The sequence below is a fragment of the Calypte anna genome, chromosome 13 (genome assembly GCF_003957555.1).
Source record: "Calypte anna isolate BGI_N300 chromosome 13, bCalAnn1_v1.p, whole genome shotgun sequence".
Taxonomy (NCBI): Eukaryota; Metazoa; Chordata; class Aves; order Apodiformes; family Trochilidae; genus Calypte; species Calypte anna.
In genome coordinates, this window is record NC_044259.1 from 15,304,196 (window position 1) to 15,322,815 (window position 18,620).

Sequence of the window (18,620 nt, forward strand, 5' to 3'; positions counted from 1 at the left end):
AAGCAAGTATGGGCTTGCAAGCTTTGCTGGCTTGAGCTTTATCCCTTCTCCCATGGCACTCTTGAGCTTGCAAGAAGGGAACAATGCAGCTCTGGTTTTAGCCTGCCTCCAGTAAAAACTTCCTTCCTAGTAAAAACATCCTAACTGGAGGAGTACCATCACCACCCCAAACACCTCCACAGGGCAAGGGCAGCTAAAGCCTGAAATGTCCTAGGATGATGATGCTACTAACCTTTATTTCTAATCCATAAGTGTTACTATAATTTAAAACAAAACCAAACAACTCTATATATTAAGTAATAATAAATAATAAACTAAATATCTTTGTATAATAATGATGATAGTTGGGTTTATATAAAGCAGGACACCTCCAGGTTCAACTATGTAAAGATGTTTTCATGGAGAGGCAACAAATTTAACCACTGATTGGGCTATTTAACAGTGACTATCCTTAGGTGGCTGAACAGGAGGAAATTACCCCATGCACATAAGCAATTGGCAAACACATGCTTACAAGGACTTCAAGTGAGGCTCTGAGCTGAGATCTGAGCTTGTACAAGGACAAGAACTTTCCCAGTCACAAGCTAAGGAGTCTCAGGCTGCAGCTCAGGGGACAGGACAATTTGTCTACAAAGGGTGTTTGCTTCATTAGCATCTGCCACCAGCAGCTCTCCCTTGCCCAGCCTCATCAGTTCAGAGAAACCTCAGTTAAATTGGTAGCAGCTTGTTCCTGTCCTCCTGACAAACCCAGCCCAGCACCCGATTCATCCTGCAGAGCCTTCCCCAGTAAATGCAGTCTCCTCCACTCTTTTTGCAAAGTAATTATTCAAGTGTTTTCCCTGCTGGAGGTGAATCGTTTAGTTATCTCGTTCAAAGCCTTGAATTAAAGGTCTTACTGTCAGTGGTGTCCGAGTTATCACTGCTGATCGAGTACTTGCGTCGTTTTTCTTCCATCTGTAACAAAAGAAATTGAACATTACACTTCATGCCCAGAAAACTCATCCCAGCACCAAACCACTGTGATCCTGGGCATCTGCACGCCCTCTTGTCCTTGGCACCAGCTGGCACCTACCCCCACAGCTACCCAGGGGCTTAAAAAACAGAAGAAAACAATCATTTTAGGGCTTTTTATAAAACTTGAAGGGTGTCAAGTGTTTCTCCACCAGTTTTCCCAGCTCCCAGAAGGTACAGTGAGGACATTCTGATTGCTCAGCCCTGCGTGCCAATTTTCCTGTGCAGGATGGGCAACCAAACAACTCTTTTGCTGAAAGACCATTGCCACCAGAGGATGCTCCATCATGGACTATGGTGAACTGGTAGAGAGGACCAAAGCCCGTGAACCATCTGTCTGGGCTGTAAATTTGGAAATGCACAGAAAGAAGAATGGAAACTACACCTACTCTGCCTATGTCTGCAGGGGGAAGTCCAAGAATCAGGGAGCAGAGAGGACCCCTGTGTAACAAGGAGCCTGGGGTTTTACCCTCTGACTCATCTTCCCACTCAGAAGTTACTGACTTCTTTGAAGACTTCTGGTGAATCTGTCACACAGCCAAGCTAAGAAGACATCGTTCTCTAAGGAACTCATCCTCTTGAGCAGCCAACCAGTAGTTAATCCCACGGCTGGTGGCTGATCAAGGCAGTCCACAACACAAGGTTTGGCCAGGGAAAAGGTTATCCATGGATCAGACAACTATCCCACAGGCTGTGAGCTAAAGTGCACCCCCAGGAAACAATGTTAATCAAGTGGAAATCTTCCCAGTACTTTATGGGATATTTTGGAAGATCCTGAAGGTGTCACCATGGTATGCATACTACTGCTTCTGCAAATGGTAAAGTAGGAATGATAACAAAACACTATTTTTGTGTGGTTCAGTCACAGGAGGTACTAGCAGCACACAGACATGGTAGCATGCTAAAAGCACACTATCTCCCCCCAAACAACAGGAAAAGCTGCCCATAAGCATATAAAAAAATCTTGCAAGGCTTGTATTTTACAGCATCACTGCCATATTTTATCATGCCATTGTAAGGGATACAACTACAGAGCACCATAAACATTTTAACTCTCTAAAGTTACTGTGGTAAGGCATTGCCCTGCCATAACACGACTGAAAATGTTCCTTGAGAATATGGCAATATCAATACTTTTCCCCCCGCACCCTGTGATTCAAAGGGAAATAGATGTTATTAACCCGCCTTGCTCCAAGTAGCCATTAGATTTTGCTTAGGGGAAAATTAAATTGCAGACAAGCCCTAGCTACAGTTAATTTACTTCTAATGGGAATCCTACCTGAACTTTTTAAACTGGTTCCTACTGGTCTGAAGTGGCAAAGAGGCTTGGAGCACAAAACTGGAGCTATGCTTTGCTTGATCCTGCAGTTCCTAGTCCCAGAGCCCAAAAAGGCCAAAGTCAAAGGGGAAAAACAACACCAGAGCTGAAGCAAAGGAATAGTACTGGTATTTCCCATCTTTTCCTTTGCAGCAAGTCACTGACATCCCTCTCCTTCAAAGGAACAGAAAAAGGGACAGGATTCATGCAGAGCACAGATGTCAGGACACTGGGACTGCTTCAGGACTGATTTTGGTCCCTGCACCCTGTTCCTATACCACACAACACACTTTTGCATGTTCACTACTAACGGTAGTGACACAGAAGTGGCTCAAGTTGCAGGTAAAAGTGTCCCTGCTTCAGTAAATCCTTCTGACACTGTCTGGCAGGATCCAGGAGAGCATTCCCTGAACAAAGTTCAGAGCTCAACCAAGTCTTTTCAGCAAACGGGTTACTTGCGGGCACTGCTGAGAGGTTGGTGTTTGCTGAGGGACTCCTTGAGCAGCCAAACAGTAGTAAACCCCATGGTATTTAAGAGAGGAATTTACTGTAGAGGAAGGGTAATTAAGCTACTTCCTCATCGGGGTTGTAAAGTCCGATGGTGGCTCGGTCAGCCATGGCTCTGACACCTCCCCAGCATCTCCTCCACATCCCTCCCACCCCTAGGACCCCAACAAGATTAGCACAGAGAAAGCTCTCAGGAGCAAGTCCACTGGTATGCTACAGTGCCATTTCAAGTCTCCACAAAATATGGTCTCTGCTCCAAAAATTAATCCTTGTTTACATTAGAAGCCAATTTCACCTTTGACTGACCCATTCCCTGCATGGCATTATTATTCGAGTCATAAACAAATACCAAAAAAATTTGTAATCCTTTGAAAAGGTCACTGTTAGGTCAAGCTTGGCCCAAAATCTAGCCTTTACAGAGCCAGAAACCAAGGGAAAGGTTTCTATGTTAGCTTGCTTAAAAACAACAACAAAAAAAATTCAAACAGAAACAGATGTGGGTTTCTTTTATAAACAAATGAACATCCCCCTTAAGTGTCTGCAACTCAAATTCACAGGCACAGCCTGTCTGGAAACCCCAAAACTAACACATGTTAGGCATGGCCTTTGTTCAAGCTGAGAAAGGGGGATAAATACTAAACCAAGGAAGATGATGGCCCTCCATCGACCTAAACAAATGTAAATCACCAGGGCCTTGGAAAAATTAGCCAGAGGATTGGTGGTAAAATCTGAGATGATGCCCTCAGGCTGCCTGGTCCTGGCTCACAGCAGGGGATGGCTGAAGAGGAGCTTTTGGAGATGCAGTTTGCCCAGCACAAGTAACCTGAGAGAAAGAAGGCCAGCAGTACCCTTCAGCACACCCAGAGATTCGTATCCCCAAATCCTGAGCTCCTCTCCCACCTGGACACTCCTCCCATGCTTCCATCCACACTACAGCAAAATGTCTCAGCCAGCTTTCCAGCCAACAACCACCTGCTCCTGACCAACACCTCATCCCCTGCAAACCCCTCCAGGATCCTCGGGCTCTGGGGAATCCTCTGACTTTTTCCCAGCTCCCTGCAACCATCACATCTACGTGGGATTTAGAGCTCCTGGTGGCATCACAGCACCATGTGCAAGAGCTGTTTGCACAAGACCGAAGCAAACAAACTAGGAGAAATTCATACATGCCTGTGTTCACAGGGGACAGGCACAGAAACCTGCAGAAGTTCCAGTGGAGAAAAAAAAAAAAAAAAATTAATAATAATTTGGGGTCATCACCTCTTCCCAGCGCTCACCCACACGTTGAGGGATGTGCCAAGCACGGTGTCCCCTGTGCCATCACCTCTGAGCCTGTGCCAGTTTGAGCAAACACCGGCTGAATTCTCTGCTCTGTTTGTGAGCTGCAATGAGACTGCAGAAAAAAAATAACCGAAAAAAAAAAAAAAGAAACAACCAAAAAAAACCCACACCACTTCCCTGTTTGCTCTTCCAGCCCAGAAATAGGAACACAAATAGAAACGAGTGCCCCCAGTGGCATCCACATCACTCCGGACATAAGCGATGGGACAGGAGGGTGTGGGTGGGAGTGGGGGTCCCCTACTCCAATGGACCCCTACTCCCACCCCGGCTGTCCCATCACCTTAAGGATGAGCTGGAATGGATGGGCTGCTCCTTCATTTTATAGTTTTACTAGTCAAGGCATTAACTATTTCTTCCCTCTGTCTAGGAACACCAGCAGGTTGTTAGAAAGCGTAATGAAAAGGGGTGGAGAGCTGGAAGGTCCCAGCTTTTTATCCCGTGGTTGTCATCGTCAAGGCTGCCTTTTCTCATGAACAATTTTGGAGCCAAGCTAGGAGCAGCAGCATTCCCCGACGCAGGCACAGCCCCAATTTCACAGTAACAGAAGAACAATCTCCCTGACCCAAGGATGCTCCTGGCCAACAGCAAATCTTGGTGCTCTGCCCTCATCACCATCTCAGGGGAAGCCGAGCTGTTCTTTTCTTAACCTCCCTGGGAGCCCTCAAAAGTGGGAAGCCAGGAAGACACGATGCACTGGTACCCAGAAATACTCTTTTTTTGGGGAGGAAACTGGCAGTCTGTCCCTGCCAGGCAGGGCTCGCCTCCCAGCTCCAAAAAGTCTCCAGCAAGAACCCAGCTGCCCAGGTGAAAAGCCATTCCTTCTCTCCTCCATAACAACTCTGCTGGCTGTCTTGGCTCCCTGGGGCAAAATTTCATCTCATTTACATTTAAAACAAAACAAGCCCTCGTTTACTTCCTGTGCTTTGCCTTGTTCCACATCTAGAAAGGCATTTTTTTTTTCTGTTTTTTTTCTTTACTACTCACGTTTATAACTTTGCTTGCCTCTTATGACTCGTTACCTTCTAATTAGCTTTTGTTTTTTCTTTTTTTTTTTTTTTTTGTTTCCTTTAGCGAGCCCAGACAGGTAATCAGCAAGGTTACTGCGGGCACTGGGGGACATCTCTGCCTTCGAACAGGAGGGAGCAGGCAGGGAGGGGACACAGGGGACACCGTCAGCTGCCCCAATCCTGCAGGTCTCTTGAGCATCACAACTCGAAAGAAATTCAACAGGAGCTCTGAGCACTCCGATCCTGGTTCCAAGCATCCAGGGAAAGGCAAAGACCAAACCTTGTCTAAAATACCTCACTTTGGGGACCGCTTGTCCACCAACTTTCAGAACTCGGTGCCAACCACCACCAGTAGCCACCAACACTTCAGATGAATTGCATCTCTCTGCTCACAGATCTAACGTGGACCCTCCCCATCCTTTGCCCCAAGCCTTCATTTTCGGACATCAACCTCAATTTTCCTAGAAAAAACAAATTTAGCCTTTGATTTAACCTTTCTGCAAGCTATTTTTACTTCTATCTCAAGCTTATTTTAACCTCAGTAGCCAATAAATGCTTAAAGGTCAAACACCATTCCTAAGAGCCCTGTTCCTCACCCCTGGGAGAAAGGCTGAGATCATTGATTTTTATTTTTTTCTTTCCCCTAGCAAAATCCTCTCTTAGAAATGTCCCAGCAGTAGGAGGGACACAGCCGTAAATAAACAATTTTCACTGTGGGTGCTGAGAGAAGGAGCCGGGTATTTTTTTTAGTATTATTATTTCTTTAAAATGCCGTCAAAAATGCCTTCCCACTCAAAAAGCACTCAGGATGTTCAGGTATGGAGATAATAATGTTGACGGCTTTTTTTTTTTTTTTTTCCTTCCCCGCGATTTTACCCGAGGTTGACAATTCAGCATCATATCACACACACACACACCCCCCGCCTTTGCAGAGCTTCCCAACTTCCAGCTCGCTGCCTCCACCCCCGGATCGGAATGAGGAGGGGGGAAGGGGGGGGAAGGAAAAGGGGGGGGGCGGCAGGTGAGGCTCTCCCAGCTCCGCATCCCAGCAGCGAAGCTGAGGAAGGGGCACGACCGGCGGCGGGGGCGGCTCATCCCGGCGGGAAGCGGGCAGGAGCCCCGCGGAGGGGGGCAGGTGGCCGGCTTGGGGAGGGGGGGGAACGAGGTGGCCGCCCTGTGGGACCCCCGGTAGGGCCACACACACACCGGGGGCGGGCAGATGAGGGGATGTTTTTGTCCCTGGATGATACAAGGGAGGGTGGGGGGGGGGGGGGGTGTTCGGGGGAAAGCCCCGAGGCGCGGTGGCCGGGGCGGGGGGGGGTGATGGGGAGGGGAAGGCAGGCGGGAGCCGGCAGCCGCCACGCCCCCGGGCACCGCCATCCCGCTCCGCACCCGCGGGCCCTCCGCTCCTCCAGCCCCAGGCAAGGAAAGACGGGCACCCCGCGCTACACACACACCCACCCCCCCATCCCCCCCCCCCATCCAGTACCGCGCAACGCTGCGCGGAAACGCCGCGCGCGGCCCCTCCGCGCCCCCCCACCCCTCTTCCCGGCGGGCAGGGTGCGGGGCAGGCTCTGCCGCAGTCATTAATTTGGGGGAAAAAATACCCAAAAATTAAAAAAAAAAAAAAATAGCATAAAGGTGCGAGCCGACCCTTTTAAAAGTTCTTGTTTACATCCCCCGCTGCCTCCCCTCCTACACTTTAAAACAAGAGTGACCAACATGCGCAATCCACCCCCCCACCAACACTACCCCCCCCTTGGAAATGCTGCACATCCCCCGCCTCGCAGCCGGGGATGGGGGGGTGGGGGGGGGAAGGAAGAGGGAAAAAGAAATAATAAATAAATAAATAGACAGATAAATAAATAAATAAAAAGCAAAGCAGTGGAAGCTGCAAAATAACCATCCGCTGCAAAATAAGCCCGTTCCCGCCCGCCGAGCCTTTTACCTTTGCCAGGAGAGTGTCCTCCAAGAGTTGAGGCTGTCTCTCGGGTTACGGGCGGGGAGGGGGGAGGCGGGGGGGGGGAGGGGGGGCGGGGGATGCTCCCGCAGTCCCCGGCCGCCGGGAGAGCCCCCTCACCGCCTCAATCCGGTGTCATTGCCGGGGCCGAACCGGCCGGGCCCTTCTTCAGGAGCTCCCGCCCGGTAACTCCATGGATGCGGCCCCGTTCCCAGCCGAGATGGCCGCTCCGAGGCGGCCGGGCGAGCCCTGCCCGCCTGTTTCTCTTTCTTTTTTTTCCACCCCGCACTTCCTCAGCCTCTCCTCGCCCCGCCGCCTGCTCGGGCTCCGGCTCCGGCTCCGGCAGGGAGGCGGGGAAGCGACTTTCGGAGCGGGGACGGATAATGGTGGCTGCGCTTCCACCACCCCCCCCCCCACCCCCCCACCCTCTTTACCACCGCCGCCCCAAATCTTCAATTTCTTTCCCTCTTTGCGTGGTGGGTTTTTTTGCTTCCCCAGGGCCAGGTGCCGGCAGCGTCGGTCGGTCCCATCCCGGACCGCTCCGCCGCCCGCCCCGTTTCGCTCTTTACCCCCACCCCGCCGGCCACCGGGACCCCCCATGGAGCTGCCCGGAGCCCTAAGCCCCAGCCTGGAGCTCGGAGCTCGCAGCCTGCACACAAGAGACACACACAAGAAACAGACACACACTCACACACACTCTTTTCCCTCCTCTCTCTCTCTTCCCCCCCCCCACCCCCCCTCCCGGCCCCCCCTCGCCGTGCTGTGCACAGGCGTACACGGGGCCGCTGCTGCAACCTTAAAAAAAATAAATAAAAAAAAGCTTATACTTAAAAAAAAAAAAAAAAAAACACCCTTTTGGCGCCATATTAATGACGTACTTAAAATTTGCCATTTCTCCTGCGTCAAAAAAAGACGGTTCTTGCCCCTTGCGGAGCGGGCGGGGGCCGCGGTGCGGAGCGGTTCCCTCTCCCCCTCTCCTCCTCTCCCCCACCCCTCCGCCCTGCGCGCAGTAAAGTTCCGCGAGCGCGGGAATTGGCGGGGAGGGCGGCGGTAGTTCCGCGCTGGACGCCCGCGGAGGGGCGAGAAGCGGCGGGGCTGCAGCAGCAAAGCTCCCCCTGCCCCTCCGGGGTTGTGGGGGGGGAAGGGCGTCCCCCCCAACTTTGCGGAGTTTCCGCGGAGAGGTGCGGAGTGACACCCTCCGCACGTCGTGTGTCCCCCCCCCCCGCCAATGGGTGCTGTGTGGCTCAGGGCTGCCCATGGCCAGCTGTTGCCCCAGGATTAAAACCACCAACAGTGCTTACATAAAAACATAATGATAATAATTAATAATAATATAATTATAATTGAGCAGCCCATGCAATTTGCCCCTTTGCTAACTCTTGGAGGCCCCCTCAGTAAAACAAATCGCAGAAGTTGCTTTGCACTGCCTTAAACCATCACTACATAAAATGAAAATTCAGGTTAAGGACAGTCTTTAAATCCCAGTCCGTCACCTTCCCTTCAACTGGGATGGTCAGCACTAAAACTGAGTTACCAGTTGTCAAAAACCATCAAGACCACAGCTGGAACCACCACAACTAAGCTAGGAAGATGCTTCCCACTGAACATCCCTGTGCTGGCTCCTTATAATTTGCCAAAGTTGAATGAATTAGGCTGCAACTTTCTGCCTTGGCAGCCCATGCTGGATATTTTCCCAATGCTCCAAGTCCTTTTGGCTCTTCCAAGGATGAAAGCAGAGGAGGAGAGGAGCATTGGTCATTTTGGGACTTGCTGTCATTTTTTGGACTCCAAGTCTGGAAATAAGGTCTTGAAATTTGGCCTGTAGCAGCTTTTTAGATAAACCCACCCAAATCAGTGATGTCATTGAAGGAAAGCAGATCACAACATGCAGCAAAACAGTGCCTGATTCTGGCTGCTGAAGTCCCTGCAGATGTTGCTCTTGGGGCACCTGCTGCCCCAGAGCTCTGAGCACTCTCAGCAACAACCCAGGGAATAGGAAACTTAAGTCCCTAGTTTAAAAAGCCCTTTTTTTAAAGTACAAGAGCAATGGGATGCACGAACACAGCCCCTTTCTGTCAGTCCACACCAGTTACAGGCATCTTGGCAGGAGCTGCCAGAGTTTGCCCCACGGGTCCCACCTCACCTGTGTGCTCAGGCTGCATTAAAGGTCACTGTGTTACCTGGTCAGAATGTCAGAAATGTCCAAAATGAGGCATTCTGTGCCAACTGACAGGTAATTTCTTGCCCACACAGATTCTAGCACAGTTCTTAATGACATTGTCACCATCTGTTTTCCATATGACACTTGCATGCCATGGATTTGCTCTCTAAGTCAAAAAGGAAACAAATTCTGTCCAGGTCCTCATCTTCTCTGCAGAACCAAAAACTGCCCAGGGATCAACGTGAGGGGTGCAAGATAGACATGGCCCCACTTTGTTCATAAGATAAAACTTCTCCCAAAGAAAAGGATCCCCTCCTTGCCTTCTCCACAGGCTTTGTAACACTAACAAAGTCATTAAACCAAACCTCTGGGTGCTGAGGGTTGTGCTGTGGGTGCCAACCTTTAGCCTGAATTGCTGACATCCATCTTCCTACAGTGGGTGCCGTGCTTGCACCTATGAAGTGCTGTATCATGTTAAATGCTCTGAAAAAAGCAGACATCAGGCTTCTCAGATGAAGTGCCCTGAATTAGTCAAAACTGACCTTAATCCATCCATGTGTCACCTTGACCCATCTTCCTAACGGGCATTTGGGGAGGATTAATGAAGGTGCTGGAGCACTAATGCAGTGTAGTAGAAAGCACCGTAGGAAAAGGCACGAGGAAATTAATAATTCTGTCTTCAGAGAAATCTGCCAACATCCCCGCTCTGGTCCCTTGCAGCATTACAGCATTACATATCCATTCCTCCAGCATTTCTTTACAAAAAATCCTACAGGAGGCCAAAGCACATTGAAATCCAGGTGCACAGCCCAGTTCCTCAGTGCAGACAGGTTGTGCACAGCAGCTCCAAAGCATCCCCAGATGCAACCTTAGTGCTGTTTTGCTGTCCAGAAGAGGAGCTCCACATCCTGCTTTGAAAACTGCACATAGGAATATCAGAGCCATGTTTTCTATGGCTGGGAAAAAAAAAAAATAATCCCAAAGTGGTCAGACTTGTGAATAATGTGCTGAGCTAAGGCCTAGGATCATGTGCTGAACCAGGGGGAAAAAGGCAGCACTGCTGAGCCCCTCACTGACCCACTCATGCACCAGCAATGCAGGAGGAGCATCTGAGCAGGCAATTAAAATCTTGTTCAGCTTCAACAAACAGGCAGAGATGAAGTTGCACTGACAACAAGAATTGGGGCATTTCTGCATTCTGAGGACTTTTCCCGGGCAGCAGCAACCAAGTGCCTAACAGGTTTTTGGCTACCATTTATGCACACTTAAAGAAAACTTGTGTCCACCTGCATTAATTTGACACATATAATGTACACAGAGATAACACCTGATGGATGGTTCCATGGAAAGGTCATGTATATGATATATATGAGACTCCGTTTACCTAGCATGACATTTGTGTAGCGCTTCTGAAGAGCTCTGACAGGGTGTTGTCAGCTGGTGTTTGCAAAGAGAAGAAATAAAACAATAAAAACCAAACACCAACATCGACAAAAAGCATTTTGAAAGAAATAATGCTGCACAAATCCTCTAAAAGGATGGAATTGTCTACACAGCGAAGGCTGGGCTGATTGATGCTAAAATAAGCAGTTATGCAACAAGTAAGAAATACGATCTCTGGGGAAGAACCCAGCAACATTTTCCTTTCATCTTCATTCACCAGTGCTTATTTTTGCAAACCTAAAAGAAAGAAAAAAAAAGAAAAAAAAAAAGGCAACCTTTTGATGATGAGAATGTCAGTTGAATTAACAGATGGTTTCAAGTGAAGGAGGGAGCCTTTATGAGCTTTGTGCGAGTTTTGCAGGGTTATAGCCCATCACTAAACAGGAGTATCCCCCCCCCTCAAGTGCTTTTCCTACTGCTTCCTCTGCTGATACCTCAGGGCTGCACCTTGACTAAGTGCAAATCCATTGATTTTGGGGGTGAATTGGCTCACTCTCGAGCTGTGAGTCCAAAACTGTTAAAGCAGCTTCAGGAGAAAAAGCAGCATATAGAATAGTTAATCTCCCAAGGCACTGGTTTAATTAAAAAAAGAAACCTTGAATTGACACCAGTGAAAATCTCAGTGCAGACACCTCATGGGAGAGGAAAGGAAAACCCAGTTGCCTTGTTGGCATCCAGTTTGGTTGGTATAGAACATCAGCACCAGCCACATGGCTAGGACAGGTCTGAGGGAGTATGAGTGGTCCCCAAATATAATGAAACTTCACTGTATTTTTAAAGACCTTTAGAAACAACCTACTTGGAACCCAGTAACCCAGCCACCTCCCTCCTCAGCCTTCTCCTGCTGCCATTCCCACCTGGTCCTGATGCTGGAGGGCCACCACAGGACAGGCAGGTGCTCTGAAAACACTGCAGGAGACATGGGGCTGCTCATTTACTGCCTTAGCTACCCCTCTTCTGGGGCCTCTGGTAGCCAGAAGTCATCAAAATAGCTACATGGCTACTTGAATTTCTACCAGGGACCAAAGACATTGCAGGTGGAGGGCACAAAGATGATGAAAATCTTGTTGCATCCATATCCCAGGTAGGGATCATTGAATATCCCATATAGAATTGGGATCTAATTATTAAAATGTGTTAATTTGGAGAGTAGCAAGCAAATGCAGTAGAGGGAAAAAGAAGCAGTTCTGTTCTAAATTACAATGATAATCACTCCTATCTTCAAGAATGAACTACTACAGAGAGATCAAGGGAGAGATGGCTGCTATGGTCATTATATCAACTAATCCCTCTTCTTTCTCATTCATTCTGCATAATTCTTTTCCTCTCTGAAGCTAAGGAAAAATACTATACTTACAGGAGAAGGAAATTCGATTTGGCAGATCAGTGGGTAGTGAGATTTTGTTTGCAGTCCCAATTACCTTCAGCAGATAGAAATTTGGGATCAAAATAAACTGTAAACAAACAAACAAACAAAAAGGATAGAGCATTACAAATGTCCATCCCTTGATGGATAGCTCAAAAAAATCTCTGTGTTCTAGCAACAGCTGCTGTAATATCTTTCAGAGAAATGGCAGCCTCTCTCTGTCTGAAGGGATTACCTTTAAGGAATGCATCTGTAAGTGGTTTTGTGCAGAGATCCTCAGGTTCCTGTGCCTTTTGCAACTGAATTTTTTCTGCCGGATTTCAAGATCCCTTTTTCTGGTTGTCAGTTTCTCCATTTTCTCTAAGTTCATTTCTAATACAAAGTACATCTAATGGGGCACGTTTCAGGCAGGGATGGAAGAACTGGGGCTTTTATAGGGCCCTCAGGGGTGGATTTGGGGAGAGAAGGAGCATCAGTGGTTAGCTAAACAACTTCAGTACTTCTCCCATGAAAGCAGACCTGTTGTAACTCCTCCTGCTTTGGATGGATCATTGGGCATCACAGATCCCCTGCAACACTTGCCCACTGTCATCCCTGTCATCCTTTGCTCCCTTTTTGTTGGCTTTGAAGTCTTCCATGTGCTGATGGGTTAAGGTGGCTCCTCCAGTCACCCAGAGCTTCAGTATGAAGATGTTTCAGTGCTGTGGGCAAAGTCTGGAGTTCTGGGTGATGGATGATGGAAATAGTAGATTTAGAAAATGTAGATGAGTTCAGTTGGAAGGGACCTAACAAGGATCATCCAGTCCAGCCACCTCAGTACTTCTCTCCCACATGAAGGGCTACCCCAAAAGCAGGATTTGCCATTGCAAGACCTTGTCCTGCCCATTCCCACCCAGGGAAAGATCCACCAAGCTTCAAAACCTGCCCTGAGGAGGCCAGCAGAGTCTTCCTCCTCCTCCAGCTGCCCTGGCTTGGCAGAGAGCTCAACAGCCAGGTGCCAGCAGGTGTCTGTCTACCTGCAGATCCCACCACAGAACATGCAATTCCTCTCCCAATTTAATAATAATAATAATAATAATAATAATAATAATAATAATAATAATAGACATCAAAGATCTGAGTCACAATTCAATGTGCTATTTGAGTGAACGGTACATATGCTAAACAATACATGCATCAAGGCTGTATTAATCCTCATTTTATATGGATTCCCTCTCGACATTTAGTTTATAACCAAGTTGGCTATTTCCCTGTATTTCTCAGGAGTTGGAGGGTGTGAAAAAGACATTTCCATTTCATTGACTAAGTTCCCAAGGGGAGAGTTTATGGAAGTGTAAGTGCATAATTTACTGCCTGACAGGATAAAGATGGTATCTGGTTAAAAAAAAAAAAAATAGTGTACCCTGAAAAACAAAATTGCTAGAACAGACATTTGTTTTCTGCAAGTACCATATTTTAGAAGCATTTAATTTAGCTTAGAAGCTCTGTTAAAAATATATGCATTGTAAATTGCAGCTGTATAACATGATATTTATCAGATAATGTCACTGAATAGTCTCCTGTTGCAACATAAATGCCAAGGCATTTATAGAAAATAAATGTTGAAGGAGAGAGCTTTCTTTTCAAAGTGGAAAACCATTATCTCATCCAAAAGTCATAAATAAAATTATGAGAGTCTGCTTATGGGGTTGGTTTTAACCATATGGGAGCTGACAGAGATACTCCATAGCCTGAGCAATATTCCCAAGCAGAACACTTAGCCTAGGAGAGAAGAAGGGACATGGGATGGGCCAGCACCAGTCAGAAGGACCAAAGAGTAGCCAGACAGTCAGCTGGTAATGCATTTAAGGAAAGGAGATAAAGATGGCAAATTGGGAGATTTCTTGAGCTGCTTCACACAATATTTATTTCAGGAAAACTCATCAGGTGTGATTATAGCCAGCACAATATGCTTGAATAAAGCTTTTTAAAAGGGGGCCTGAAAGCTGGCTCCTAAAGCCATGTTTAGTCACACAAACACATGGTCTTGGATCCAAGATCTCCACCTTCTGCTTCTCTAAAATTTCATAGAATGGTTTAGGCTGGAAGGGACCTTAAAGTTCATCAGATTCCAATCCCCTGCCATGGGCAGGGTCACCTCCCACGAGACCAGGTTGCTCCCAGCCACATCCAGCCTGGCATGGCTCAACTGATATGGTGTCAAAAGTACTTTAGGTGATGACTGATAATGATGAATGCCAGAAATATGTGTCTAAAATAACTTTTACACACAAGAAGTAGCTGGCTGGCTGAATGGACAGCTGGTTCACTGGCTCATCATCCATGGAGGGGGAGTAGAACACACCAGTAGGTCAAGTTTCTGAGCCACGTTGAGAAATAAGAAAATCTTCCAGCCCTGGTAGGTCCTTGAAGAGGAAGCATTGCCCTCCTGCAAGCACAAGACCTTGAGGCTGCACACCACATATGTAAAATATCAGTGAGAGAGTTATTTGAATTTACCTTTGCCCTTAGGAAACCTCTCACCTGGCACTGCCACATCCACCCGAGCCATTCTCCAGTGAGCTCCAGGGGTGACAGACAACCACTGAGGCAACAATTCCTGCATGCCAGGACTTTAACACGTTGTATATGCAATGAGAACCCCTCTTTAGCTTGGCTATAATCTTCAAATCAATTGCACCTGGCAGCAGGAGTTTAACATTAATGACTTTCTTATTATGGATGGAAAAAACTTTCCAGAGCTAATGAGCAGAAACAAGACCACTGAGCTCCTACCTGAGGAGGTGACTCCGTGGTCATGACCAACACTTGGAGCAGAGCTGGAACATGATAAATCCAGAAGGCTGGGTCTGGCAGGCTACACTGCCTCTGCCTTTGGAGCAGAGACCTGAGCTCAGAGAGGGCTTTGAGGGTCTCACCTGAGAGCAGGGAGGAGACAACCATCCACACAGCCATGCACCCAAATGCATCACCCATCCCCTGCCATCCCAGCTGGGAGGGTGGCCCCAGGGGAAGCTGTGTTCTCCCTGGGCAGGGCCAGCTGCTGAGGTGTGAAAGAGAGGATTTGTTTTTAATTTTAGTTTGATAACCAGGAGAAAAGAGGACCCAACAAGCTCTATTTCCAAGCTGGCCCCAGAGGGCAGAATGAGCAGGTGAGTCAGGGAGGGTGTGCACCCTGGAGGAGATGGCATCGTGGTGCCTGGGGTGGTGGCATCTGCCCTGGGATACCCTGGGGAGCAGCAAGCCACAAGCCTGGCTGCTGGAGGGACAATAAACACATGCAGTGAGTCACAAAGGCAAGTGGCATATGACAGGGACAGGTACTTATGCAAATAGACTGTTAACACCCAGCCAGACAGAGCTGATAAGCCTCCTAGGCCAGCTGGAGGCTTCTTCATCCTGCTGGGGGGGAGGAGGAGGTGGATAGCTTTAGGATAACAATAGAAAACCTAAAAGCAAGAGCTTTTCCTGGCTGCCTGGCTTGGATACCTCTCTGCTCACCCTGCTCGGCCCCGCTGGCCCCGCTCTGCTCTGCTTCCAGCAGCATTCTCCAAGGAGGTCACCGTGTGCCTTGGTGGCTTTCCCCGAGATTCCTGGGGGTGGTGGGCACCTCTCCATGCACACACGGCTTCAAGGTTCACCCATGGGCTGCAAAACTTCTGATTTATGATGCTGCCTGCCTGCCCCCTGTATCTTCTACTGTCCCTCCCTCGCTGACCAGGAGCAGCAAGAAGAGGCAAATTATCCTTCTGCAGTGCTGCCAGGGATCCCCCAGGAAGCTTTGTATCAGGCCTGGCTGGGCTGCCGATAATCAGCTAGAGGGGGTTTAAAATAATCAAGCCTAAGCAGCTGAAATCCAAACTGGAATAGGGAATGGGGTCAGGAAACAAAGGCTGCAGGCAGGGACAGCCGGAGGGGCTGTGGGGCTGATGGACAGGGCATCACTCGGGCATTTGGGGTGGGCTGAGCCAGGGGATGGGGTGTCCCTTCAGGGCACTGCCCTGACCCCAGACTCTCCCAAGATCCCTGTGTTTCTGGGAAACCTGTGGGAAAGACTGCAAGTGTTTCACATGGAGCCCTGGGTGGCTCTATCCCACCCCACTGCATCCATCACCACCAGCATGAGTTGCAGAAGAGAGGATCCTTGCTGGCCCCAGGCTCCATCCTGGGCACTTCCAGGAGCTGTGAGGATGCAGGACATTTCCATACTCCTGTAGCATCACCACACATGGTCCCGTCACCTCTGCCAACACCTTCTCCTGCTTTACTCCTGGGCAGGGAGGAGGGGAGAGAAGCACCAAGGAAAGGGAGGGGGATTGCTAAATGTGGAGAATATTTGTTTCACTCGGATTAATGACGTAATGCTCCAGTGGTAAGAAGCCAAAGTTTGCCCTTCCTGTGGTATTCCCTTAGGAAAAAATATTACTGCAATGTAAAACTGAAAATTGAAACAGGCTGGTGATTTACCAGAGAAAATGCCTCTCCCTTTTCCCTATTCAGTGAGGTGGAGATGAATGTTGTGAGGTTTGAAAGAAAAAGGCTGAAAAAGCCTTTAATTAATCCCCGGAGGCTAAACTATGCCAGATATGGACAGGATTTCTCCTCTGCCTGCTTTTTGGAGCAAGAACACGCTGCTGTCTTCCTGCTGCAGCTCTTTCCGGGGATTCTCTGATCCCCAGAGGAGCAAAAGAATTTTCCAAAGCTTTTTTTTTTTTTTTTTTTTTTGGGAGGGGAGAGGGGGGAGTAGGGAAGGAGGGTGTCTGCCAGGGAAACCTCTCTGCTGTCCCAGGGCAGTGAGGAAACCAGGAGCCCCCTCTGGCATTTTCAATCTCAGTGCAACCTTTTTGGAAGCTCCTACCTGCTGGGAGGAAACTTCCCGAGTTCAAGGTCAGGTTTGTTTGTCTTCCATCCTGAACAGACACAAACTGTTATGCAAGATTCAGGAAGTCACTTTTATCAGACTCAATTCAATTTCTAAGATTAAGAACATGGAAAAACAAATACTAGAGCTGGATGGAAAGTGCTGGCACTAACCAGATCAGCGCTTTGTTTGGACAAGGCTTGTTAATAGGGTATCTCTCATTTCCACAAGTCAGTAAGGGCAGGATACAAAATGTGCTGCTTTTTATAGGAGCTGGTGATGATGAGAAGAATTAACCCTTGCTTAAAGAGAGCAGAAAGTGTAGCAAAAGTAAAGATTTGCCAAAGAATGAGTAAAGCAGGGAACACGGGTAATTTTCACGGGGATAAACAGCAGCTGGCATGGCCAGGTGACCTGGTTCAGAACACACAATGGAAAAAAAAGAAATGTTTACTTGGAAACATTACCAAGCAAGACCCTGGCCCTACATCTGATCTTTGCATTCTGAAGAAGAAAAGCACCAGGAGCTGCAAGGGAGGAGCATCCCTCCATCATTCACCCCAGAGACCAGTGCCAGGGCCCACATCAGCCACAGTCCAGGAAACATCACTGCCTTCTTGACACTTTTCCCAACCAAAGAAACTTTGTCCCTTACAAAGCTTCAATAATCACTGCTACTTCAGACCACTGCTTTCTGTTGATACAGGGAAAAAAAAATTGGAAGCATAGATTCCAGCACTTTGAACTCCCTTAATTCAGTGCCACAGCTATAGGTATTACACACAAAGTTAAAAACCCAAACAAGGAGCTATGGAGTTTGATAACAACTAAGGGAGAACCTCAGGCTTGAAAGAAAACTGCCTGCAATAGTGGGTTTGCAAATTCAGTGATGGGAAGGACCACAAAATCTGAGCACATGCAATATATCTTCCTTTTATTGACTGCTTTGTGGGGAGCTGCATTGCTTGTTGAAGTTGAGAGCTGCAGACTGCGCTCGTGTTGATTCTGATTATGGAGTAGCTGTAATTAAACCTCTGGAGCATTAAGTTACCATTTTAACCAAATGCCTGCATTTTGTCTTGATGGGAAATTGAGAGCAAGATGCAGATTATCACAGTAAATAAAAACTGTCAGCTGCTTCACAGATAACCTGTTTCCTCAGCTTATATATCAGAGAAAATCCTCCTGGATGGTTTCTTCTTCCCTTTTGCAAATGCACACACTCCTTAAGGAAGTTCAGCAGCAGCACTGCCAGCTTCTGCACGTTATAAAATAATAATTATAAGCATAATATATCTCCTTATTAACATTTTGAATCCATGGACCAGTAGCATCCTTATCTCCAAGTAAGAAAACAGAAGCACACAAAATTTTGCTCCAATGATAGAAGGGGCCGAGGTCAGGGATAACCCAGCACTCAGGTTCAGAGTCTATCCCTCAGCTGCATCCACCATCTGGCTCTGAAGTGGTGATTTTATCTACAAACAAACAGCTACACAAGGTGCAAAATCTGGTTTGTTCTTAAGACTCAGCTCTGTGCCTGCAGCCAGAGGTCTGTGGCACTGCACACCTGGAGCTCAGGAATTGGGCAAATGCAGCCATTTCGGGTCACCTAGGAACAGCCTGGCCACCTAATGGTGGTTAC

At 48.0% G+C, this 18,620-nt stretch overlaps 1 protein-coding gene across 5 annotated transcripts in view; it reads right to left on the reverse strand.

The window, feature by feature from the left end:
* The window catches only part of JADE2 (jade family PHD finger 2), a 65,120-nt gene extending 57,297 nt beyond the window's left edge, over positions 1-7,823 (reverse strand). The window contains exons 1-2 of one of the 5 annotated variants that reach the window (XM_030459327.1): positions 7,133-7,823; positions 897-954 (exon numbers count right to left, since the gene is read on the reverse strand). In XM_030459327.1, coding sequence (XP_030315187.1) covers positions 897-954 — 58 coding nt within the window. In that variant the 5' untranslated portion in view covers positions 7,133-7,823. Of the gene's footprint in view, positions 1-896; positions 968-2,290; positions 2,310-4,096; positions 4,116-6,852; positions 6,909-7,132 lie in introns of those variants that run through there. The other 4 variants (XM_030459324.1, XM_030459328.1, XM_030459326.1 and 1 more) reach the window with 4 other exon arrangements.
* Between the last annotated feature and the right edge of the window lie 10,797 nt (positions 7,824-18,620).